The sequence below is a fragment of the Diospyros lotus genome, chromosome 1 (assembly GCF_014633365.1).
Source record: "Diospyros lotus cultivar Yz01 chromosome 1, ASM1463336v1, whole genome shotgun sequence".
Taxonomy (NCBI): Eukaryota; Viridiplantae; Streptophyta; class Magnoliopsida; order Ericales; family Ebenaceae; genus Diospyros; species Diospyros lotus.
In genome coordinates, this window is record NC_068338.1 from 38,343,431 (window position 1) to 38,370,766 (window position 27,336).

The window sequence follows — 27,336 nt, forward strand, 5'->3', positions numbered from 1 at the left end:
CATATAAAAGCCCTAGTTTACCACTAGGGACCAGAGCTGTATCGAAAACTTAAAAAGATGACCTTTGCACACAAGCTTTACCAATGAAAAAGTGTTGTTAAAAGTCACTTTTACTGATGGAGATACATCATTTGTCTGCTACATGTGTCCGTACTCTAATATGGCCAAGATTCGTCAGTAAAAGTAATTTATGGGAGAACAAATGTTATAACATTTGTCATCCGGCTGATTTATCTTGACAATCAAATACGTACAAATATTAATCTTCAAAGTCCACAAGCACAAGCATAAGCATGGTGCTGAGTTTCATTAATTTCACAAAAAAATACTGTCCAACTGGAAGTTCGTATGCATACAGCAGCCCTTGCTATATGTATATTCTTACCTAACATTTAGGAGCATATTTCAAATGGTGGATGACCTTAGTGTTTGGGAACAAGAAATGCCCAGAAACACTCATACGCCAACAAAACCAATTAACTTATAAAGTAGCAGAAGCACAAGTCCAACTACTCTCTTGAATATTTGCACCCCCTTTTGGAAACAAAGTAAGGTTAGCAACAACATCACTCTTATACTATGATTGATCTCTCTGTTAAAATTTTATTCCCAATTAAAGAAATTTCTTGGATCATTGTCATATGGGAATTCATTAATATATACCTGCAGTAAACAATAGGCAACAGTATTGTAATCAAAAGTTTTGTGTAGTTTTTGAAGTGCTTGACAAGTAGCCTGCTAAGTATGAATTTGAATCTGTAGTTGGGTATTTGCAGTCCTTCTAGAGAGTCTTCTTGACAAAGGCCTTGCAACTACTTCGCCATGATTCATCATGTGAGGTGACAAAAAAGTTGTTGTATAATTGAGACTCGCAGTCATCACAAGAGACGTGAAGCGATAAACTATTAAATAATCATAATAATTAGAGCGCTAATTTTTATCATTCAAACACGCCAACGTAGTTAATCATAATTTGTTGGAAACCGATGATCTCAAACATGGTTTCAGATGATTTCTTACAAGACCAAACCTAGGGCAACAACATTAACAAAATGAAATTATTTATTAGTGAAGAATTATGACCAAGCATGACTTCAATGCCTAGTATTAATTTGCTGCGCTAATATCCCTGTTATAAACTTGGTTGTTTGATTGCTTTAAAAAAAAGTTTATAGTGAGAACACATAGAACGTACGTCAAACTTGTACTAAATCTACGCGTCTTATAAGTTTAAGTAGGCAACACAATTTTTACACATACAACTAATCTGGTCTTTGATCATCATTTCTAGCTATTCAACTGGACATAAAAATTTTTGAGTTTGGTAATGAATGAAACTCTATTGGAGGTGACTTTTGATTCTCTGAGGTTGTGTATATATGGGAAAGCATCAGAAGTAACAGTGACTAACCAAAATTGGTTCAAATAATTCTCACATTAATGCTGCATTAGCTGAGTCGTTACTTGTTTAGTGTTTTTTATATATCCAGTGATGAACAGAACATAAATAGCTGCAAAGTTTCACATATTTATCAATAATATATATTATGTGTGCATCAATTTGAATATCTTTACCTGATCATCAACAAATTTCTTCCTATCTTTTTTGTTTTCTAAGTTTTATTTTGTGGAACAGATGTCTTTCTTTCATATTGTCATCTAGTGAGTTGATTACCAGTCTTCATATTCTCAGTGAAGCTGCATCTCATCTTCGTGGTGGTTTTTAGTGCGTTTAAGTTTCATTTTTGCGAAAAGATAATAAATTGTTGTACAAGTTATTGAAAAAGATCAAGACATAAAAATTTTAATAAAATGAAGTGTCAGGGAAGTAAGCAAAGGATTGCGACTGATGGCTACACTGGCGTTTGATTAACATGGAACAAGTCATTGCTCAACGCGACGGTAGACCTATTAATAATCTTCCCAAAATCATAACGAATCCTATCTCTTGAGGTAGATTGCCAAATGGAAAAAGCAAATTTGATAATCACAGTTTTCTAACGGAGCAAAGAAACACGTAAAAGTGATGGGTATACATGCACATATATAGAGAAGGAATTAGTTATGTAACAATTATGTGGACATAACTACTCTTAGCTGATTTATAGTTTTTGTATTCGTCGCTATATATGGACCAGTAAAATTTCTAAATCTTGGATCAGCTTAAATGCATTAATTATTTCTGATCATAGTTGTCTAGATGATAAACCAGAACTAGATATCACAGGAAACTAAGATAAATATATGTTGCTTAATTGGTTTAAACTTAACCTGTATTATATTATTTGTGAAAAAATGCCAAGAACTTGCTTATGTTTGTTGAAGGCCAAATAATTGCCGTCCCAATGCAGGTTTATGCAACTATTACTTCCTACCGTAGCCACAGATCATGGATTACAATATACCCTGCAGAAGCAAATAAGTTGGAATTATATTGTGAAGATCTCAAAATAAATTTAAATTCACAGTCAAAAGATATCAGCAAATTAAAAAGCTAGTTGTTTTGTACAGCTGCATGCATGCAAGCCAATAAATAGAACATGAGAGGTTTTTAGTTATAATTGTCTCACTGTTTAGTTACAATAATCGAGCAATTAATTCACAATAATGAAGCTAGTGTTGGTAGCCCATTAAACGGAAAAACTAAGTTAATTTATGATTAATTGGGTGCATATGCATGGATGATCTGAACGTCAATTGGGAGCATTTACGTGTGGTTTTGGGCATAGACTGCACTAGACATGTCCACCGTTAATTACTTTCTACAAAATTAATTATTATTTGTTATATGTTATTTATTTCTCCTACATATATATAATAAGCCTATCACTTTGACCACATTCAATCATGTCCTCAATAGATTAAGTAACTTGTCTTTGTGATGGGCTCTCCTTTTAATTATTAATTCCCAAAGGAGCCCTTAAATAATTAATACCTAGCTAGTGGCTTCCTTTCCCAAAGATCATTCCTTTTAATTGATTATTTTCACCTTTGCTTTCTCATATAAGCCATTAATTTTATAAAATTCCTCTAACTAGCTACTATTTGTGACATGTATGGTTATAGATAAATATATGTAGATGAATTTGTTATCATCCCTAGTAATTAACTTAAAATATTTGGTTAAACTTGTCAAATTGGGGCTCTAACCAATTTTCGTACGCCTAAATTTGTTGATTTGATGAATTAATACGTTATGCCTTATCTTTTGCATTATGCTCCATTGTCTGTTGTTCCTTACTTGTCTGGGCTCTGCATTGTGTTTGCCTTTTCATTTTGTTACAAAAAAGTTGATGTTTATAAAATAAAATAAGAGGGTTGGGCTGTAGGTTACTACTACAAGGCTAGGAGAAGGTCAAATGCATGCAACTTTACTTTCCAATGCAGAGTCTACGTGCATGCTAAACATTAGATAATTGTTTAAATTTATATTTAATCGAGATTATGAGTTTTTTAGATAAAATCTAATCTAATTATAAATGTGAGAAAAGAATATATATATGTATATATATTTATAAGAGACTAATTTTAATAGAGTTATATAAACAATTTCTAATTAAGTTATATAAATACAGCCCAAGTTTGTAATTACAAAACCAAGCTAGATGGGCAATCCCTGACAAAATCAGGGAAACTCAAAAAAACAACACAAACGAACCAAAAACAAAATAGGCATTCCCAACCAAATCAACCCAGCAAATTAAGTAGTAAATCCAAAATCTCCAAAACCTTATGTGAACTTGTACAAATTATATCGGGGTTTTTTGTGCTTTAGGAGTTTAAATTTTTTTGAGGGGAGCCCACATATATATAGATATTTTTATATATTTAATTATTAATAGAGATGATTTGTGGGTTTTTATGTGTGCAGGATGAGTTTTTTTGGTGTAATAGTGGTTATGAGTTAATTTTTATTGATAACAAAAAAGCTAAAAAGTAAATGTTCTATATGAATTTTCTACATAAGAAATTATATTTTATCTTATTTTTTTCAGTATTTAGTTTGTGTTTTAAATAAATTTTTCAATAAAAAAATAAATCTATCCTCAAATGTGTGCAAAGTTTTGCATTGTATATATGAAAACAATATATTTTATAAATTATTGGAGAAGTTCTTTTTTTGGCCAACATTTATTACCAAGAATCTCATTATGTGGGTTAATTAAATACCCTAAAGGTCAAAAGCCCTAAAAATAATCTTACCGAACTTAAACCATAGACTAAACCAAATTAATAAACAATTGATTAAAAAAATAAGACTTAACATTAACTAGGGCTCAACGAAAGTCACCCACAAAGCCCAGCTAAAAGCCTCAAAATCTAACACACCGATCGAAAACCCTAAAACCATCACAAAACAAGCTAGATGGCCTCTACTGCAATCCGCCATTCCTAGCCTACCATTTGGGCTAGTTGGTCGCCATTTGCCTCCACCTCTATGCAAAAAAGGCTCCCTTTACGCTGCTGTAATATATCGATCTTTGCTGTCAACCCCATGAAATCCTTTCTCCATCATTGAACCTTCATCTGCATTCCTCTAATTTTGCCACCTTTGGTACCCTTTTTCATGTCTTCCCCTACTTCAACAATAGAGCTAACACAGAGAGGATCGGGAAATATGGCCGCCATGAAAAAAAGAGCAAAAATCAGTCCGAGGAAGATTGAAGAAACCAGGAACGGTTAACAAAAGACTGTGTAATGGGAAATTAATAAGGCTCCAATTAGAGTTCTTAAAATTTACCGACACTATCACTTATATACTATTAAACTACCACAATTGACATTACTCTAAGATTTTGTATAGTTTGACCAATGAAAATGTTAAACGAGTTTTGACATTTCGTATATTACTCATAAGCAGTTACGTATAAATTATAATTATATATTGTTATATCAATATTAATATATTATTTATTCACTCGTGTAAGAGTAACCCGCACATGAATATGATCCGAAATGTCAAACTTCTTAGAAATAGGATTTTTGTTTGACAAATCAGCAATCAGCAGTGTTGTACTTGTGGCAAAATAAATATCAATATCTGAGTGAGGAAGGGGAAACCGTGTATGTGAAGACGCATAGTAGGTGAGAGCTTGTGAGAGGAGACACCCCTTCCTTCTCTTTTCCTCCGATATCTCTTGTCTTATTCCATTAGTACTTTAAATTCTGAACTTCTTGTGCATATCTGGCAAGAAACAATTTAACCCTAATTCCTTCATAAACTCTTTCACCAACCGTACATCCTTCCGGTTCTGCTTCAACTTCAACTTCAAGATCCGTCCATTTCACTTGCAGTTTTCTCTCAAAAAATGGTGAAAACTAACAACCGTATTGCATTCGTGTAGATGATCGACTGCCGTTCATCTTCCTCATGCAAGTAAGCCAACTGCACCACGTCTACGCTTGCCCGAATAATTCATATATATATCTATCAATTCTGTGGAATCTAACCTCTTTGTTTCAATCATTCAGGTCGACTGGCTAGCTAATTTGATTACATTAATTTGGAGAATATAGCAATAAAGAAGCTTCTCTTTTCCTTCTTCTTTTGATCTTCCAGCCATATCTTTCTTCAAGTTGAGTTGTTGAAATATCCAAGGATATCATATATATATATATATATATATATATATAGAGAGAGAGAGAGAGAGAGAGAGAGGACATGGAAGGAGAGCTGAAGGAGGAAACCTTGCCGCCAGGCTTTCGGTTTCATCCAACAGATGAAGAGCTCATCACCTACTATCTTGTTAACAAGATATCTGATCCTAATTTCACAGCAAGGGCCATTGCAGATGTTGACCTAAACAAATGCGAGCCCTGGGATCTTCCAGGTACTGGTTTTGATCTTGTTTGTGTGTAAAAGAATCCATTTTTGTGTTTGTTTTATTTTTCATCAAATACCTAACACTAAGTTTATCTCTTTGTGCTTTATCATTGTTTTCCCAACACAAACCCTAATTTCTATGCTTCCCTCGTATCAGCTAAGTAACATGATCCATCCATCTATAATATTATGTTTAAATTTTCTTTCAACAGGAAAGGCAAAGATGGGAGAAAAAGAATGGTACTTTTTTAGTCTTCGAGATCGAAAATACCCAACGGGAGTAAGAACGAATCGAGCCACTAATACTGGTTATTGGAAGACCACAGGAAAGGACAAGGAAATCTTCAATAGTGTCACCGCAGAGTTAGTTGGAATGAAGAAGACATTAGTGTTCTACAGAGGAAGGGCTCCTAGGGGAGAAAAAACCAATTGGGTGATGCACGAATATCGGATTCATTCCAAATCTACTTTTAGAACTACAAAGGTATACATCATAATACGTACTTCTTTTTAACCCTAAATATTGATACTTGCTAAAGTTCTTATTTTGTGTCAATTGAAGGGCCAAATACATCATAATTAAGGGCATGATCATAGAATCAATTAAATAGCCAACCCTAAATGTCTGGCTTTGTATTTTCTATTATAATTAAGGGGTAACGGCCTTGGAAGAGTTATCATTTTTTCTTGATAGGTTGGCATGTAAGTTGAAAAGGAAAAAAAGCTACGATGAATTAGGAGAAGTACATAGTACTTCATATATGTTTCTTTCGACCTATCTCCATTTCTGACAATATACTTGCTTTTATAGTAGTTTACATTTTTTTAGAAAGTATTCCTAAAACAAGTTCATTTCCCTTGCGCCAGCTTTTGGAAGTTTTCCAATATGAGAATTCCCACTTAATATTCTTCTTCAACTTCTCCTTCTCAATTATCAGGTTGCATGGTGAAAGTTTTTTTTTTTTTTTTTTTTGCATGGTGAATGTCTATGGGAATAAACACCAGTTTTTTCATGTAATTTAACCTAGAAGACAAAGCGGAGAAAACTTAATTCAGGTAGCCATTTACTGCTTGCTGCTACAATTAATAACACAGTCCAAACTTTTAATGCTTATCTAGAAAATTAAGCTCATTAATAAGTGATTGCCATCAGGGAGGCTCTGGGAAGAAGGGTGATTCTGCTGTTTGTTGGGATGAATTGTGGTTGTGTTTCCATCAGATCATTTTCTACGCGATGATCTGGTCTCTACATATGTATATATATCTATTCTGGTTTGATACTGTTCTCTTCGATCGACTGGATTTTGTAACAATCTACTTGATTAAAAAAATTCGATGTTTAATATCAAAAAATGTGATTCCCATCAAGCCCTTTTAAAATATTTAGGTACCTCAGGAACAGATTGAGATGCTTCCTTTAGGGTATATAAACACTGCTCTCTATGATCTACATTCTACAGCAACATGATGACTACTCTGCAGCCGTTTGATCTCATCAAAAAGACATATTTGATAAAAAAAATTATTTAAAAAAGTTCATAAAAAGATAGCTAGTTTATATTTAACTTGATAATCTTAAAAGAAAAAGAAACCAATATGATTGAGGATGACGGAGTGTATGCACATGCATGCATGCATGCATACAGTTCCTTGTTCTATAGTATATATATACTAGCAATAGCTGAAGTCCTGTACTATGGATGAAAATAATTGGGGATCCATCAAGAATTCATTTATCTAATTATATAAATAAATATGTTTTTATGTTACAGTTATTATTTCGGTAAATAGATACAACAATAAGAGTATAATAATTCTCTTGCAGTTGCTTCGTCTCTAACATTTGGGGATTTTATATATATATATACACAGCAGGATGAATGGGTAGTTTGCCGAGTGTTCCAGAAGAGTGCAGCCGGGAAAAAGTACCCCTCCAACCACTCCAGGGCAGTGAATCCCTACAATCTGGAAGCAGCTCCAAACGCCATGCCCTCCCAGATGATGCCTGCGGCCGAGTTCCCGATGGGAAGAAACTATATGAGCAACGCCGAGCTGGCAGAGATTTCTAGGGTTTTCAGAGGCGGCTCAACCAACTCTGCTGCGAGCTTCCCTCTCCAATCCCAACTAAACTACCCAGCCGCCGCCGGAGGCGGAGGCTGCTTCACCATTTCTGGCCTGAACCTGAACCTCGGAGGGGCGGGCTCGGCGGCGCAGCCCATGCTTCGGCCGGTGCCCCCCCACCCGCAGCTGGTGATGAACCAGCACGACGTGACTTCCGCCATGTTAACCAGCGGCGCTCTTGCCGGTGATGCAGTCTACGGCGGCGAGTTGAGTAACCCACATGGCGGCGCGGGCAGGTTCATGGGCATGGAGCATTGTGTGGACATGGACAACTATTGGCCGCCTTATTAATTAAGCGGGGAATCGGAGAGAGTTCTTCAGAAAAGATTCCCGATAATGATCAGAACTCAAGTGTATTTTACCTAATATATAGGTGAGTTGGCATAGTTATAGAATGCTCTAGCTCTTGCTTCAGTTTATGTTCCTCTAGCTATAGGTAGACTTCTGCCATGCACTGCCAAAGCATAAAAGGTTTTCTACTGCGAGACTCAGACCCTAATTAGGAACTGAAACTCCCCACCTCCAAGTGGTAACTAAGGTAAAAGCTTTTATATTTTCTCGTGTATTTTTAATGAAGGTTTTGTTTTAATTAGTTTTTTTCTTCAAGCTCTCTGATCTGCTAGCCCTCTCCCTAGTAATGAACAATTAATGAGATAATTAAGATTAAGGTATATATGATTACGTTTGGTAACATGCACTGCTATTTCATTATATTTCCATAATTTTGGAAGTGTTTAGTACGTAATTAGCTTTACTTGATGAACAACCCAGTCGATGCTAAAGCAGCTGGGCTTCTCCCTTTATAAGTATAGAATATGCTGTAATTATATGTCCTCTTTGTATGCCTGAATCCACATTAATTTTGAGGCAACCATCCATGAGAAGAGTATGAAGAAATGTCAGGGGATGTGCAGTTGTTTAAGGGAAAACTTAATAGAAAAAACAAAAAAGTAGGAAAAAAAGAAAAGAAAAGAAAAGAAAAGAAAAGAAACCAGCAAATGCTACTATACTCCCCGCGACTTCTTTACTTAATATATCTGAATTGGAGATCTCTTGATCACTTAATTAATTAGATGTGTATCAACACTTATATATTATCTTCAAACATTGAATCTATATGCTTTTGTATATAATGCGGGGAAAAGGTGGCAGCTGGCTCGTGGCTGAAGATAGGGAAGCAAGGAATCAGAGGAATTATGGAACAAGAAAAAACAAGAAGTCTAAAAAGGCTATACAAATATTAATTTGTCATTCTCCAACTTTAGTTTATCCCAATTAAACATGAATGTAGAACCCACAGCTTAATTAGATCTATGGGTTTTATTTTTTAGATCAATTGTACCACAAACAACATCCATCAATCATAAAGCTTAATCTTATTAGGAGTCCATTATACATATGAATTCTATATCTCCTTAACTATTTTTATATTATGACCATATTATTTATTCCATGAATAATTCATGCTGGTTATAAGTCATCCAATGTCGTTTTTGTATTTTATTGAGACTGAATTAGGAGCAATATATAATATAATACACCCAACAATATTTTAAATTAATTAGGCAAAATATTAATCAGGCCATGTACATTGTCTCCGCCGATGGGGGTTGATTTGCTCAAATAATTGGGTCTTGTCCATTCCTCTCATGAGTCATGACTACGTAACCATGCCCTCTCTTTCTCCTGCAAAAGGCCACCAAAATTGACCTGCACAGAACCAACCCGACAACGTACAAATCTGCTTGATTATTGTGCATTAATTAATTTTATAGTAAATATTTTATCATTTATTTATCTTTATTAAAAAAAATCTTTTAATATATAATAGATCTGATCAATTGTTCTTGTTGGAGTCTTGACGATGATGCTAATGAGCCACAGTATGCATATATGGAATTAAAAGCTCCTGGCTTGGCGCTCCCCATCAAAACTCTCTGTGTCTCTTCCCATTTCAGGAAACCTTCTGCAAATACAAAGAAAGTTATTTAATTTAATTTGATGGATAATGAATGCGATTTGCGATTTGTGTGTTTGTCTACCAAAAACACACAAAATTGAAACTGGTCATATTCATGAGAGAGAAAAACAAAAAGCAGACGAAAAATAAAGAATTCACCAGAAGTGTTTGCTGATATATATCATGAATGTGAAACAAGATATGCTTCAGAGCTGGGTTTTTTGCCATTTCAGGCCTCACTTGAGAAGAAGAGAGGCAAATGTAGACAAGGACAACTTGCCGGCACTAGAGCGACTCTTGTGCCTGCCGGCCGCCGGCAAGTCATCCTTGGCTGCATCAAACTCTCTACCTCTTCATGCGAGCCCCTTTGGCCATTAATGTTGCAGGTTTCTCGCCCTTCACTATATATGTCTTGATCATCATTGTCATATGTGTTCTCTGCGGCATATAAACCTATATATATGTATATATTGCCATGGATCAGTAGTGATCCATAATTTCACCAAGTTGGGTTCCACTTGCGGCAAAAAAAAAAGGTAATGTCCGTGAGGCTTGCCAAAGGCCAAGCACCAAAAAGCACTGCTTGAGATTCCCAAAAATATATATACACATATAGAGTTCTTACTTAGAAAATAAATAATTTTTACAAATTATAATATTGTAAACAGAAAAATAATATAAAATCCTACAATTTTTTTTGACAATTAATATGGCAACAATTTTTTTTTGGTAATTATGCATTATAATATGGTGGATATTTCTTACAACATTTGAAGTGGACTTAAATATCATATTATCTCCCTGCCATATCAAACAGAACAGCTTAATTGCTCAGCAAATAGCAAAGCGGGCCCTTGGCAAGATTTTTTGTATGGTCTTTGTCCCAAATGCCAGACTGAAAAGAGAAACTGGAGGGTCCAACAAAGCTGCGCCTCCATCTTTACAATGTTGGATCAATGGGTAAATTATAGTGTTGGTTTCTAAATTTTGTGTCATATAATAAATTAGTCATTATATCCCACTTCTTATATTAAAATTTAGTGGTTACAGTGACACAAATTAAAATATAATGATTAATTTATTATAAAATATAAATTTTAAAGACTAATAAGGTAAGTTACCCTTAGATTTAGATATATATATTTCATCTGCACAAGCAGCACAAATTTGATAGCATTGCTTAGGCCTAAATCTAGACCTGCCCTTGATTTATAAGATCAGTACTCATGCTTGTTCTCATTATAACAACGATATAAAATAATCACAAAGTATAAAAATGATCAATATAGCAAGAGCAATGAGAACTCCATCATCCAAGTGTAATTATAAAATATTGTGGGTTTTTAAAAAAAAAATTCATGAAATTTTAAATCAAAAGAATATTTTAATTCAAGTGTAATTATAGATGTGTTTGCCATTAGAATTGTTAGACAGGTTGGGTTGGAATTAGCTTACACTATATAAGTAGAAAAAAAAATGTAGAATCAATAATATAGTTTTTGTTAACAAAGCTACTTTTAATTAGACGTGAATCTTTAAAAACTCCTCATGAAAGTAGTTTTTCAAAGGAAAAAAAGATGAATTTGAGCTTTAAACTTTTTAATTTTAATTAGTTTAGTCTTTAAATAATTTTAAATTCACCCTGAATTTTTTAAAATGATTTACATTTTTTTGGAAATATTTGAAATGATTTACTTGCCCTTAAAAGGGTAATTTTTTGTTACCCTTTACCTTAAAATCTTTTTTTTTTTTCAAATTTATGGTATATTAAACTAAAATTAAAAGCTGGAAGGTTAATTTAATATTTTTTTATTTTTTTAAAAAGGTGCAGGCATAAAGGTCGCAGCTTGCGCAACCAAATTAGCTGAGCCCAAAAGAAGACGAATTGGAGAAAGTTGAAAAGGGTTTAATTATTATGTACATGGAGATAGAGATGGCGATGGGAAATAGCTGTCTCTAATTAGCCTAATATATATATGTGTGTATAATTTAGTTCTGATTAAATTATAATTATCTATAATAATATATATATAATCAAAAAAATAGAAAAGTCAGCCAGGGCCTTGGCCATATCATGGCTCCGCCATTGCACGAAAACAAAAACATTATGATATTTATGTGTTGATATATTATTTTTTATGTCACATTAATATAATTATGTAATATATAAATATTATTAACAGGATCACAAAAAGAGTATTCAAATAACATTTTTGGTATATTATATATTATATTTCAACAGGGGGTTGAGGACACGATGAAATGTTCCTCTTGCGGAAGACAGTTGGCGATGGCGAGGAAGAGCGGCATGGCGCCGCTGTTTTCTTGCTCCTCTTGCTCCGACCATACTTTTTCCGGCCGGCTTACCATCTCTTGCCTTTTTTTAAATGGAGACGCGTCTTGTCATTTGGATTTTTGAACACATTAGATGGAAGTGGGCGTAAGTGTAAGCTCTGTGGCCTGCCTAATGTTGGGACAGCACCGCATCATGATCATGCCAATTGCCAATGCTATCATTATCGCAAAATCAACCGATCGATTCCATCTTACTATGTCGATGAAATTCGTATGCCGAGACGATGAGTCTGAATGTCAAGTTTGTAGTGGTTGCTTCAGATCGACGGGGCTCAGCCAGTCAAGCTCTTCTGCAAAGCAACAGCCAACAGTGAAATAAAAGATGAGAATAATGAAAGGATCGGTAGAATATGAGGATTTGGCTTACTATTTACTTGATGTTTTATATGAATTTATATTGTTCATTCCTTGTTTATTTTGCGTCCGACGTTAGAATAACGGTGATGTTGTGAAAGAGCGTGTTACAATTGTAATTGATATGTCTATATTTCATATTTTATATATTAAAGACATCGTTAAATCATGAAAATATAACTACCCATTGATGACATTGATCAATGATAAATATAATACGTTTAATTTAAAATTATTTAAGTTTTTAAAGTCTTTTGTCATAAGTATAAAATATTAAAAAATATATTTTAGCTTAGAAATTAAAAAATATAACTTAAAGACTATCAACAAATTAGTAATACAAAGAATTATAATTAATTAACAACATTTAACTTAAAAATAATTAAGTTTAACTATAATGTAAAAGAAGATGATATGATTTCTTATAATTCTCTCTCTTCTCCACTTACGTTTCTTTCTTTCTTCTTATAACTCTAATTAAGCAGTCAGTTATTGACAAATTTTGTTTTTGTTTATTTTATCAAGCAACATTAATAATGAAAAATATATTGTTACTAGTATTTGTTTTAAATCAACTAATCAAGCTAATTGAAGCATATTATTGAAGCAATTATCAAGATTAAAGCATCAATTCAGTAATAATGATACTCCTTAATTCTAAAAAAAATACTATAATTTTGACTATATTTTGGAAATTATGAAAAGCACCTATTTGATATTTTTACTTTTTAAAAATTTAGTAAAATTAAAAAAAAATATGCCCATTTTCTTATCTTGGCCCTGGAATATTTTAAGATATTAGATATTAATGATTTTTATTTTTATTAATTAAACATTTCTTTTTTAAAAAAATTGACCCCCATTTTGTAGATTTAAGGGGCGATTTTGAAAAATTAAAAAAGTAAATCACATGCCTAATATGTACTTTTTTTCGTAAAATTTTGGATCATTTCTCAATTTTTGTTAGTCATCTTTGCATGACAAGGCCAACTTGGCCTATACCTAAGGCCCCCAAAAAGAGGGGGTCCCTAAAAAATTTATGGTCAACTTGAAGTTCAAGTGGCTGCTTGTGCTCAACTACCTAGGAGGAGACGGTGATGGAGACAAGACCGGCTAAGAAGCCCCCCCAAAAATTTTAGACCCAGCTTCAAAATCAGGCGGCCAGCGACGGCCAACCACCTAGAAGGAGACAAAGATGGAGACTGGAGAAGACAGGCAAAAAGAATGAGACAGTGATGGTCGATAGTCAGTTCACCATTCGTGTAGACGCAAATGACGACCGAAGAGAGAGAGAGAGGGGGTCGTCTCGTCTGCCTCTCGGCCACGCTACTGCCCACTGCAAATCACCAATAGCGGGACTACCATGCCATTTCCTTCCTTCTTGTTGCTGACTAGGGCCTGTCGTTAGGGTCGACTCAAGACATAGACCACTAAAATTTATGTTTAGGGTCCTAAAAAATTATACTCTTCAAATATTAAATAATTTTTATTATTTTTTGAAAGATTTCAAAACTTATTACTGCCTAGGGCCAAGTGACCCTTAGGCCGTCCTTGTCTACTGTCCGTAAATTAGTTTTTGCTTAGGGCCCATGCCCTTGAGCCGACCTCATCACACAGAAGACGCTTATTTCAAGCCATCATGCCAATTCTCCAAGATTCCCGAAGGGGACAATCTTTATCAAGTGGAGGGGCGGCAACTCTGGCAGGCAGCGCTAGATGGACTGTAGGGCTCCCAATCAATGCCATTTATGGTGACAATTGCTTGTTGGGCTCCTTTCATGTGACACGTTAGATTTTTATGGGTTGGTATTTGGTGATATTAGTACCTGGCATTTGACATTATCAATTAGAAACTAAACCTACTTTCTTGGCATTAACTTCATCTTTCCTCTACATATTTTAAATTTTTATATGAATAATGCTTGATGTGTTCTTATTCTTTTCTTTTTTTTTCTAATAACTTAGGTTCGTTTAATTGACAAAAAAAGAATCTCTCGTATGTTCTTTTTTTTTAACTTCATTCTCATATTTAAGAGCCACTAATAAAGGAGGAAAAGATTGAAAGAGTCATCCACAAATTTTAGTGTCTCATCTAATTATTAATAAGATTAAGGATATGATTAAAAAATATAAAATATAGAATTGAAAAAACAAAATTTGTCAAAAGAAATGTGAAGTATTAGATTTTTTATATAATACAAATTATATTTTTGACTAAATAAATCTTTCATGTCCCAATCTCGATTATTGAGAAATTGGTTTACAACCGTACGACACCAATGAGAAAATTATTCATAATTAATGGAGTATTTGATTTTGAGTAAATTACACTCAATATTGTTGAAATTTCACCAAACTTTGATCAATAACTGTTGAGAATTAGTTAATTTTATGCAGCTTCAAATATTTCACTGAATGTAAATATAACCATTTTCTATGAAGACGATAAACATAACCTTATGAAATAAATTAACTTTAAATAATAGGAATATTTAATATAATCTTTAAAAAATGTAATTAAGAGTAACAATGCAAATTACTTTTTTAATTTTAATCAAATGATAAAATCAATAAGCACGTGCAAAGGAAAGTTTAGCATTGAGAGCCTGGGACTATCAAACTACTTTGCTCAAATTCATATTTTTGTTTTTGTGTTTTTATGATTTTTTTATGTGATGACTCGATTTTTTTGTTATTTTGATTGTATTCCTAAATTTGATATTTGAGTTAATTTAACTTTTATACTTTGATTTTTTTTATCGTGTGTGGTAATCTAATTTTTTTTATTTCAATTACATATGTGAACATGTATTTTTGAATTAATTTAATTTTTATATGTAAAAAAAATAAAGAGAGATAACAAAATACATGTAATGACCCATCCTCTCAAGACGTGTCACTATTTTAGGATTTTTTTTAATATATATATATATATTTCTTATAATACATCTCAAAATTCTCAAAATATCGTATTTAAAAATCTCTAAACATAGATATATTTAGCATTCCAAATGATAAGTTAAGGAATGATAAATTAAATACTTGCAGAAGCAAAATCGAAACCTAAAGAAATATTGTAATCGCAAAGGAAATTAAATCGTACGTATAATATTGTTTTCAATTACTATAAAATTACAATATTTGACAGACAAATTTAACATAATAATAGTTGTAACACGCCACATATCAAGATTCTCACTACTTTTCTTAGCATGAGTGTAGGACTTATTACATTACCAGTACAATCACATCTCAACAATCGTTTTTTCTTTCCCACTACTCGTATCACTTGGAATGTTAAATATTTTAGGAACAAAATATAAATTAGAAAATGAATATTCTAAATGATGGTTTAAAATGATTTTTATGAATGTATGACGCATGGACATAAAATCAACCGACACTCTAGGGTAGCTTTTCGTTAACATTCTAGTTTCCAGCACGACACCCTCGATTGTCATTCCGGCAATCACACACGACATGTGTATTTCAATGATCATTCCGACAAAACTCACTTGGAAAAATGTAAGTCACGCTATTAATGGCAACACCCCATCTTATCATAGTCAACATGGATGATACAATTTATCGATATACCAATAGTTTCATGCCAAATGCAACATCACAATTATCAAGGCAATATAACATGCACATATATGACAAAATGCACATAAATCACATATATTTTGGCAACCATCGTGAAATTCACGCTCATTTTAGGTAAATTATTTCACATATAGATTTTTGGGATAAACCACTCACCTCGATGTAATTGTTTAAACTTACTCGAAACTCGTGCCTTGTCTCGAAACACATGTCCTGATATTTTTCTTAATAAAAAATTTAAAAATTAATAAAAATTAAAATCCCTGATTTTTCATAATTTTCCCATATTTCAAGTTTTTTTTCCCAATTTTTTTCTATTTTTCTTCTTCTATTTTTTCTTACCTCCACGTGTCTGCACGCACCCGCACCCATGCACATTCTCTGGTCATTTTCTCTGATTGCCCTGTCACTATCGACCACTAATTTTTGCTTCAAATATCTTGTTTTCTTCTTTAATCATGCTCTATTTTTTTTTTTTTTGAACACAATGGAATCATTTGTGGCTCAAAAAACTAGCCAAAACACCCTCGATTTAGCCGATTATCCTCGGCTTTAGCGATACCTGATTTTTCAGCAAGGTTTCGAAACCACTTTATATCATCACCAAAATCCCTCAAATTCTCCAAAAATCTTCTCCCACATGGAGAACAAAAGTCATTTATCCATTTTCTCCAATTTTTTCTCCAATGCTTAAATGTTTTGGTTGTGTCGACGTTCGAAATTGGTCGATGATAATTCGTTGGCCCACACTAGTGTGGTGGATCCGAGAGGGAGAAAAATGGGATATCTAGTTCGATTTGTTGACCTGTCGGCCCGTCCCTACAAGATACTCCGATGCCCAAGTTAGTGAGCGAGTAAGTAAGTGCAAGATATTCGTAAGTGGACTAAAGAAAAAGCATACCCTGGTTCTCAAAAGAGCTAGTTGATATATAGAAGGAGATGTCCCCTGCATGTGTAGTACATCTGCAGGAGATGGGACAGAATACTTGGCGTCGGCGAGAACGTCCATGCAACAACAAGGTGCCGACAGAATCTTCATTAATGTTTATGGGATCCGTCATTAATGAGGATGAGATCTAAGGTGAATGCGCGAAAACCCAGACGCGACTGTAATGATGTTGTTGCAAAGGGGCATGATGGGACTGACATGGGCCAATTAGATTGGCCGAGAGACTGGGGCCAGGTTGGGCTTGCCCCTAACCTACTACTATTCTCTAACGTGTGGCCTTCTTGTTATACAAGTTGATCAGCTATGGCGACAAGTTGTAAGAGTCGCTGGGAGCTCGCTCGAAACGTAGTTGGGAGCTCGCTCGAAGCGTAGTTGGGAGCTCGGTCGAGGCATAGTTGGGAGTTCGCTCGAATAGGTTGATGAGTTAGAGGCATTACCAGGAGCTCGCCTGGTCCCGCCATATGAGCTTAGGTTCCAACAATGTGTGAGCTCGCTTCAATGAGCTCAGCTCGAGGTCTACTGGACCTTATGCAATTGAGGCAGTCCACTGAATTAAGTCCAGCCCATAAGGAGTAGAGCGGGGAATACCTGTAACAGGTTGAAAACTTGGTGAAATTCTTGGTTAAGAACTTCTTATTTATACCCAATTCTAACTGACCCATCGGCCAATCAGGTTGCCTCCTTGCACCGATGACCTTACCTTAGGCCATAATGGCCCTAGCTTGCTCCTAAACATCGATTTGACGTTCTTTGTTGGCGACCACAGTGCGATTGTCGACAACTTGCAATGTGTTCACACTGCATTTGCCATTCGGTCCCTAATCTCTTACCTTCTTTCATTGTAGCCCCTTGTCCTCAAATCCTTAATTTTCAAAAAAAAAAAAAATACTTAGTCCTCATAACTTTGAAAAAAATATACTTTTACCCCCAATAACTTTGAAAAATTACACTTTTGCCCAAATAAAAATTACACCTAAGTACGAAATTTTTTGGATATTACAGTACACATTATATTCTATTCATGTCAAAATATAAGGATTAAATTGATTCATAATAAAAAGTTCAAGTTGTTAAACAAAAGAAACGTTAAAGTATAAGAATTAAATTGATTAAAAAATATAAATCCATAGATATAATTGAAATAACAACAAATTTGACTAACCACTAAAAAAAAACGTAAAAGTATAAATACAAAAAATATATAGGTTTGACCAACTAGTTTAACTATTATGCAATGTAGCTTATGTTTTATTATACATTCATTAGAACGGAAAAAAACATTATTTAGATATATAAACCTAAGAGTAACTGGCTAAGTAGGTAGCTACATTGATGATATTTTTTTTATTATCGAGATTTGAGATTTTAGTTTAAGTCCAGGATAAATTTTTAAAAACACCTTTAATATTTGATGAAATTATAAAAATTTATTGATGTTTGAGAAATAACAATGATTACTCTTATTATTAAATGAAGGGGTATTGACAAATTTACTTTTTATTTTCTCTCATTGTTCTCTAAATAAAAAATAAAATAAAAAATGAACCTATGTCAACATGTAACCCTTTGGGTTTATCGGTGGTGATGAATCTTTTGTGTTAATGTGCGGTGACTATATTTATATAGGTTCATTGCTAGCATATAATGAAACTAGGCAATGAACCCCAAGTATGGGTTCATAGTCCAGCATCATCTCAAATCTAGGTTTGGAATGAATGAAAATCAAATGAATTTTGATTTTATCGAACTTAGAATAAAGAGATGATTGTGCTTCTAGTGAGATTTTTACCAAAAACACCATCCCATCTATGAGGGTTATAGCAAAACCCTAATTAAAAATCAAATCGAGCCCAAATATAGATTTGTTCAAACCCAAATCAAGAGTTTGAATGAACCTATATTTGAGTTTGATGTTACTCAGATGAATTTAGGTTTCATGCCATAACACAATAATGGCTAGAGAGAGTGTGTGTGTTAATTATTGTCGTTTTTGTCTTTGCTAAACCATTAGAATAATAAGATTTGGAGCCTTTGACGTCTTTTTTGTTGTCACCACTACTGTTTAAGAGAGGGAAAAACATAAAAGAGACTTCAAAAGAGAGAAAAATTACAACGAAAAATGAAAAAAAGTTTTAAATATTAGGATATTTTGATTAATTTTAAATGTTTAACAAGAGTTAACAAATAATAAAAGAAAAATTATAACATAATATTAAATCTCAAGAGTACTTATTGTATTTTCTTAAATGCTGCAAGAGCGGCATAAAATACTGAATTATCTATCTAATTTCACTTGTAATAACTTCACCAACTCACGAATACCTTGTAAAAATAAACTTATCAGACCATCCATACTATTGAAGTAAAACTCTTGCAAAAAACCTCATTTGATATGATTATAAGCTATATGCTTTCTACCATTATAAATCTATAGATTATATGGTTAAAACTTAACTTGTATAGAAACGAAAATTGGAAAGTACATGATATAAAATAAAATAAAAAATTGTATTTTTCCAAATAATAAGAAATAAAAAATCAAGAAAAAGTGAAAATAAAAGAATATAGGAGACATTTTGTAAATATAATTTTTAATATGATTTTTTAAAGAAATAGTTATTTAATTTAAAAATAAAAATAAATTTCATAATATATTCAAATGAATTCCAGACAAAATTTAAAATTTTGAATTTATCGTCTCTCATTTCTTTGTGGACAAAAATGAATTTTTAATATTACAAAATAATTTTAAAATATTTCTAAAATTATAGAAAAAGCTTAAAAATATTTTTTAATATTTTAAAAACAAAAATATTTGGAAACCGCAAAAATGAAACATTTTTCATTCATCATAACACTGTGAAATCACGGGAGGCACCGGGGAACGACATGGCCCGCTTAGGGAAGTTGGAAAGACCGTCACGTGAGCACGTGACCTATAATGTCTATGGTATGGCACTGTGGCACATATCATGGGCATATCTGATATCTGTGCGGTGGAAGGGAACTGGAAGCATCCTATTTTCTTTCTATGGTGGGTGGCCGCGGCCTCCCTTTTCCTTGCTTCACACCCAAGCTTCGAGTCTTAACCCCGACCCAAACCAGCTGCTTTACTTTCAAAGTTTCAAAGATTCGAAGGACGGCGCTATATGACTCCGCGTGTTCGTTCCCCGAACAGGACCACACGACACGTCACCCCAAACGCCAGCCTCTCTGACGTGTCCCGTTTCAAGCCAGCCCATTCCGCGGTTGTACCCCGATTCCCGTTCTTCTCTCGGTGACGCAAGACTTCCCCTTCCCATAGAAGAAGAGAAATATTGCGAGAATCCGATACGTTGCTCTGCGATTGAATTGGATCGATTTCACCGTCAAGGCGTTAAGCTGGTAGGGGCGGCTGGCAACGTCTTCCGAACTAAATCTTAATCGTCCTTTCAGGATCATTCGCTTCCTTCCTGGAATTTCTGAAAATCGCTTCCTCGGGATTCTCACTCCTCGTCGTCTGAATTTCAGGTAAATTCGTGAAAGCGCCGACCGACTGATAGTTAACTTCAAATGTTTGTCTGTTACTTCTTGATTTTGTTCCGATACTCCGAATTCTTTTATTGTTTAATGCCACTCAATGCGCTGTCGTCTGTGTACTTGGTTTGTTTTTTTGTTTGGGAATGTGATAGTAGGTTTCTTTCTTCTGATTTCTTTCGAGCTTTTATTTGTTCTTTACGATCTTTCTAGATATTCTCACTCTCTGTTCACTTGAATTCTTCTAGTTCTACATCAGAATTCTTCCTCGCATATATAGTATATGTTTGTATATACGTATTCTGAATAACATGTACAACATCTTTTTTCTTTTAATTAGTTTGGTGAATAAATTCATTTTATTGATTAATTACACACGCCCAAGCTGGTGGATACTGGTCACTACCAATTAACCCCGGGGGAGGAAGAATTACTTATCTGCAATAACAACAATAAATGGATTACTGCTCTTTCTAATGGATTAAGGTTTCAAAATGTAAATACCATTGGCTGGTGTTACCGTGACCTTCAACCTTGCATCTCTGTGCTTGGCTTTATGAATGCGTTGATAATTTTAGTTGCTTTCTGTATTAGGTGCGTGTAATTTCTCATATGATTTCTCATACTGGTTAGTTGTTGCGCCATAGGTAGTTTGGCCTGCACAGAAACAATTATCAACTTTAGATCAAATGGTTTATGGGGAAACCGTACCTTGTATGACCTATGCAAGTGAGAACCATGTGAATCACTAAACTATATGATTCAAATGGTTCTTAAAAAAGGTTTAAGAAAAGGAGGTCATTTATGGGTGAAACCAGAATGAAGTTCAACTTTCATCCCCAAACTACTAAAAAACCAGAAATCTTCTCTTTGCACTTTTTTTTTACCTGTTCCATGTATGTGGATGACCGTGGGTCCATGGCTTATATCTCTGCCAAGGTTTCAAGAAAAAAAAGAAATAGTGTCTTTATCTGGGTGCTATATGTCAACCAAGCATATGCATGACAGTTGACCATGCTACCTATAGTTTCCTATATTGCATTGGCATATTCTTTAAAAATTGCTTCATCTTCCTTCCTTGGTAAATATCTGTTAGCTTATTACCTGTTTCCAGGTTTGCTTTGTGACAAAGCCACACTGATGGGATGGGGGAACATATATGCAAGGCGGATGAAAGTTTTTACACTGGCTTTTGTTATCTATCTGGATTACAAGGTTTGCAAATGTTATGCCTACTATAGGGAAAATCAAACTACCTTTGCTTATATGCTTGGAGGATTTTTGTGTCTTTGTTTATGTCTGTGGATGTATTGTATATGTGAAGGCTTTACAGCAGAGAGAGAAATGGATAAGAAAATCTAAGCGAGTGGCTTTATGGGAGAAAGCTCATGAGCGTAATGCTAAGCGTGTCCTCAGTTTGATGATACAATTGGAAGGTCTATGGGTGAAACTTGGGCAGTACTTGTCTACACGTGCAGATGTACTCCCGCAGGCATATATAAACCTTTTGAAGCAGTTGCAGGACTCTCTCCCTCCTCGCTCCTTAGAAGAGGTACCCTGTTAGTTTTCAGTTGTAAAGCTGAACAGATAAATGAAAGTTTGCATGCATTTTGCTTTGGTGCTGTGGGAAAAATACTTGTTTCTCTTGTCTAAGGTTTTAAATTTATTTTTCTGTCTTTACATTTTTCTTTATAGTTGGGTACTAAGGAAATGGTTATGTCTACTGCTTATTGCATCAGTAAATATATATGGAATTAGGCTATCCATGTTTTACATAAGCTGTTGCAATCAGATGAAATGGAATTTGGTGTTGGAAGTCCTTATTACGAATGAAAGTTCTTGAACTATCTTGTTAGTTGATTCAAGCATCATATTTGTTGCCATGTGTTGAGTAATGAATCACTTCTCTTAATACACAATCTCACACTCTCGCATCAAGAACAGAATTAATAATAAGAAAACGATAAATCAGAAAGTACAAGAGGCCAAGAACTTATCCTAGTTCAGATCATCAATGATTTCATGATCCTACATTCAGATTGAAGAAGCTGACAGAATCCACTAACTCAAGAACACAATCAGTACACGCACTCACAGCTCTATTACACGAGCTGTTATCTCTCTTTAAGATTACAACAACAACAACAACATATCCATCATTTATCCCACTATGTGGGGTCGGCTACATGGATTTTAGACTTCTATGTGGGTTACGCCCTAACAGATAGTTTGTCTATAATTCATATTTGGATCCGACTAGGTTTTACGTTGGCTGTTGGCTACCTAACGCAACCCTCCTCCTTTATCCGGGTTTGGGATCGACAATGGATAACATCCCCTGGTGGAGTAATGATGAAATAAAGTTTCAATACCATCTTCATATAGAGAAGTTTCATGAGATGGTGGTGAATAAAGATAATTGATATAGTTGTGTTCACAGAGACTAATTCTAGACTTGTCTCTCATTGTGCATGATAGAATGAAGATATAAAATAACATAAGCCAAACCTTTATTTATAGTGGATAGGGGCGACTTTTACAAGGAATATAACAGAAATAGAAAACCTAACAGAACTAATCGTTACATGGCAGTTACTTGTTACAATCGTTATAGATTTATAAAACATAAAAACAAATACAAATTTTATGTTTCTTTTATGCCTATTAGCGCCACTTGATGACTTAACAAAATGCAAACTCTAACAATTTCTCCACCATTTGCATAAGTTTAGTCTTCAATGTCTTCAGCCTTGAGCATATACTTGTCTCTTCTTTTTCAACATGCTAAGCTTTAACTGCTTAGTCACCTCGGGGCTACCTGGAGTAGCTCCAGGCAATGCTTCATCTTGGCTATAGGAATTGCCTTAGTGAATATGTTTGCTACATTATCATTCCCAACAACCTTTACCAAACTGATTTCCTTTCTGTCCAAGACCTCCCTGATGAAATGGTGTCGCACATCAATGTGCTTGGTTTGCTCATGATGTGCTTGGTTTTTAGACAGATTGTTAAGAGTTTTGCATAGAGTCAAATTGGATCTAGAAGAAAGGATGTATGCAGTCCTGTGAAGGAGTTCACCCGAGAGACTAAGTAGCGTAAGATGTTTTTCTTATGTACATTATAAGGGGCATTTAGACTTTTTGTATAGGTTTAAAATAAACCCTCATAGCCAGCGCCCCAAACCTCTATAAATAGAGGAGAAAGGCACAAGTCTCGGGCATCCAATTCATTTTGATCATTGAGAATCCCTTGAGCGCTTGAGTGCAGAAAAAAGAGAGAGAGATTGTGAGATTTGATCTTGGAGCGATCTTGTGTAATCTCTTTGGGAAGGTTGTACTTAGGAGCACTGGAAAGAGGGATTGTTGGGACTATGTACTGCATTTGATTTGTTGGTTTCTAGTGGATTGTTGTGTGCCTAGGGTGATTGGATGTAGGGCCAAATATTGTCCTGAACCAGTATAATTCTTGGCCTTCTTGCACGGTGTGTTTGTTCCTTTTAAATTATGTTAATTTCTGTTTCTGTTGTTTATTTTTCCTGTTCTTATATTTCCATTGCATTCATGAGTGTTGGAGAGGGCTTATGAGAGGGTTTTTCTCACCTAAGGGTATAATCTAAGAGTCCTAAAGTTAACACAGATGTATGATACTCTGACTGTCACACATTAGTGTCGTTTCTATAGAAGTCCCAAGTAATTCCCCTGTCAATCCTTTCAACCATAAGGCTTCTTTTATTGCCTTCGAAATCGCTATGTATTTTGCCTTAGTGGTTGACAAGGCTACTACATGTTGTAGACTTGCTTTCCAACTCATTGTTGAGTCCCATAACTTGAAAACATAACCGGTTGTGAACCTTTTTCTATCCAGACCAGCTGCATAGTCAGCATCTAAATATCCTAAAATATTTGCTGCACCTCCTACCTTAGCTCCATCATAGACTAAAACTGTATTAATTGTTCCTTTTAGATATTTGAACACCCACTTTATTGCATTCCAGTGTGGTTTTCTTGGGTTTGCCATAAACCTACTGACAATGCTCATTGCATGAGCTAGATCAGGCCGAGTACATACCATACTGTACATCAGGCTGCCTATTGCACTTGAGTAGGGTATATTCCTCATTTCTTCCACACTTTCCTTGTTTGTAGGGGATTGATCTAATGACAACTTAAAATGCTGAGCGAATGGAACATTTATAGCTTTTGCCTCTGCCATTCCAAACTTTCTAATTAGTTTTTCTAGATAAGTTTTTTGAGATAGGCAAAGCATTCCTTCTGCCTATCTCTGGTAATTTCTATACCCAATATTTTTCGTGCCTCACCTAGCTCCTTTATCTCAAATGTTGATTTTAAATCTAGCTTTAGTTGCTGTATTTCTTTCCTTGATTGGCTAGCAATCAACATATCATCAACATATAATAGGAGATAGATCGAAATGTTGTTGGACACATGCTTAAAATATACACAGTAGTCATATGAGCTCATGGCAAATCCCATGGCAAATCCCTGACTTAACATAAACATATCAAATTTTTTATACCATTGACATGGGGATTGCTTGAGCCCATAAGGGATATTTTTTTTTAATAAATGAACTTGTTCTACCTTTCCTTTTGATTTGAAACCTTTTGGCTGCTCCATAAGGATTCTTTCATCTAATTCCCCATGTAGAAAAGCTGTTGCTACATCCATTTGCTCCAAGGTCAAGTTTAATTTGGTTGTCATAGCAAGTAAAACCTTGATAGAGGTATGTCTAACAACTGGTGAGAATACCTTGTTGAAATCCACTCCATGGACTTGAGTGAAGCCTCTTGCCACCAACCTAGCCTTGTACCTAGGTTTATCATTGCTTCCAATCCCTTCTTTTATCTTGTAAAGCCACTTACAGCTCACAATTCTTTATCCTTGAGGCCTATCAATTAGAGTCCAAGTCTGATTCTTTCTCAAGGAATCTATTTCGAACTTCATGGCTTCAATCTACTTACTTGAATCCTTAGAGTGAACAGCTTCTTCATAAGTCAAAGGTTTATCCCCAGTTACCTCTGATGCCCTTGTTAGGGCATACAATACCAGATTTGAAAAATCATATCTTTTAGGTGGTCTGCTTTGTCTCCTTTGCTTGTCCCTTGCAACATTATATCTTTGCAAGTCAGATTGATTTTCTGTATTTGGCTCATCCACACTTTCCTCTTGAGGATCAAAATCTTGATCATCCTCTATATCCTCACTTCCTTCTTTCTGATCAAATTCCCGATCAGGTGAGGTGTCAAAATCATTTTCTTGGACTTTGCCCTGCCACTCAACATCTATTGATTTTGATGTAAACACTAGTTTTTCTCGATCATCTTCCTTAAGACCCTTAACAGATGAATTCTCATCAAAGGTAACATCTCGACTTACAAATATCCTTTGATGTCCAGAATCTAGGTTCAAAGTTTATACCCTTTTACTCCTGATGGATAACCAATGAAAATACATTTCTTTGCCCGGGGTTCCAATTTTCCTTGTTTTATATGCGCAAATGCAATACACCCAAATACCCTCAAATGCTCTAGGTTAGGTTTATGCCAATTCCACATTTCATAAGGAGTCTTAAATCCAATTGCTGCAGATGGTGATTTGTTTATCATGTATGCAGCAATTGTCACGGCTTTCCCCTAAAGGGCCTTAGATAAGTTTGTATGAAATAGCATACACCTCACTCTTTCTAGAAGTGTTCTATTCATCTTTTCTGCCAGGCCATTTTGCCTAGGGTTGCTTGGGGAGGTGTCTAATTATCCCATTTTCCTTGCATAATTTCGTGAATTCCCTATTGCAAAATTCGAGACCATTGTCGGCCCTGATTATCTTAATGCTTCTTCCTTTCTGATTTTCAATCATGGTTTTCCATGTCTTGAAAGCCTCAAATGTATGATCTTTTGACTTCAAGATATATATCCAAACCATTCTTGAGAAGTCATCAATAATGGATAGAAAATACCTAGATTCTCCATGGGTTAAGGTCTAGGCAAGTCCCCTTAGGTCACTGTGGATATAATCTAATAGTGCCTCGGAGGAGCGTATAGCCTTTTTACTGAATTTGGCCTTAGTGGCTTTCCCATAAATGCAAGACTCACACTTGTCAAGTCCTGCCACTTGATCCTTTTTTAGAATTCCTTGGTTTGACAATTTCTTTAGCCCTAGTTCATTGACGTGAGACATCCTAAGATGCCACAGTCTTGATTGTGTGATGGCCTTTTCTCTTGCCACTGCGGCTTCTCCATTCAAGATAGTGCGCTGTAGAATATGTATCCCATTTTGCAGAGAGGCTATCATACAAACTAGAGACCCTCTAGAAACTTTTAGAACTCCACCCTCACCCTTCAAACTGTGACCCTGCTCATCCAGTTCTCCAGGAGAAACCAAGTTTCTCTTTAACTCAGGGACATGCCTTACAGATTGTAGAGTCCCATAAGTATTATTATGCATCTTTAGCCTTATGTCTCCAACACCAAGAACCCTGCACTCATGATCATTTCCTAGCAGTACTTTGCCTCCATTTATTTCCTGATAGTTCAAGAACCAGTGCTTATTTGGTGTCATGTGATATGAACATCCTGAGTCCATAATCCACACTTCACTTTCTAATTTTTCCGTCACAATTAAAGCGTTTGAA

At 34.7% G+C, this 27,336-nt stretch overlaps 2 protein-coding genes across 3 annotated transcripts in view; both read left to right on the forward strand.

The window, feature by feature from the left end:
• The first annotated feature begins 5,074 nt into the window (after window positions 1-5,074).
• Window positions 5,075-9,303, forward strand: LOC127807167 (NAC domain-containing protein 92). 2 transcript variants are annotated; one of them, XM_052344836.1, is made up of 4 exons: window positions 5,075-5,377; window positions 5,473-5,831; window positions 6,037-6,308; window positions 7,700-9,303. In XM_052344836.1, the coding sequence occupies exons 2-4, from the start codon at window positions 5,663-5,665 to the stop codon at window positions 8,234-8,236; spliced, it is 978 nt and encodes a 325-aa protein (XP_052200796.1). In that variant the 5' UTR covers window positions 5,075-5,377; window positions 5,473-5,662; the 3' UTR covers window positions 8,237-9,303. The 2 variants fall into 2 exon arrangements, with proteins under 2 accessions (XP_052200796.1, XP_052200788.1); XM_052344828.1 differs by having other exon boundaries at window positions 7,697-9,298.
• A 10,896-nt stretch (window positions 9,304-20,199) lies between these two features.
• Window positions 20,200-27,336, forward strand: part of LOC127786603 (uncharacterized) — a 38,560-nt gene continuing 31,423 nt past the window's right edge. Inside the window, exons 1-3 of the mRNA XM_052314100.1 lie at window positions 20,200-20,679; window positions 21,800-21,900; window positions 22,010-22,237. Of these exons, the coding sequence (XP_052170060.1) occupies window positions 21,826-21,900; window positions 22,010-22,237 (303 nt within the window). The 5' untranslated portion in view covers window positions 20,200-20,679; window positions 21,800-21,825. The remainder of the gene's footprint in view (window positions 20,680-21,799; window positions 21,901-22,009; window positions 22,238-27,336) is intronic.

Coding starts and splice junctions, on each gene's coding strand:
- LOC127807167 (XM_052344828.1), top strand. CDS start 5,663: ATGGAAGGAGAGCTGAAGGAGGAAACCTTGCCGCCAGGCTTTCGGTTT. Junction 5,832..6,036: donor CGAGCCCTGGGATCTTCCAG/GTACTGGTTTTG, acceptor TTCTTTCAACAG/GAAAGGCAAAGATGGGAGAA. Junction 6,309..7,696: donor CTACTTTTAGAACTACAAAG/GTATACATCATA, acceptor ATATATACACAG/CAGGATGAATGGGTAGTTTG.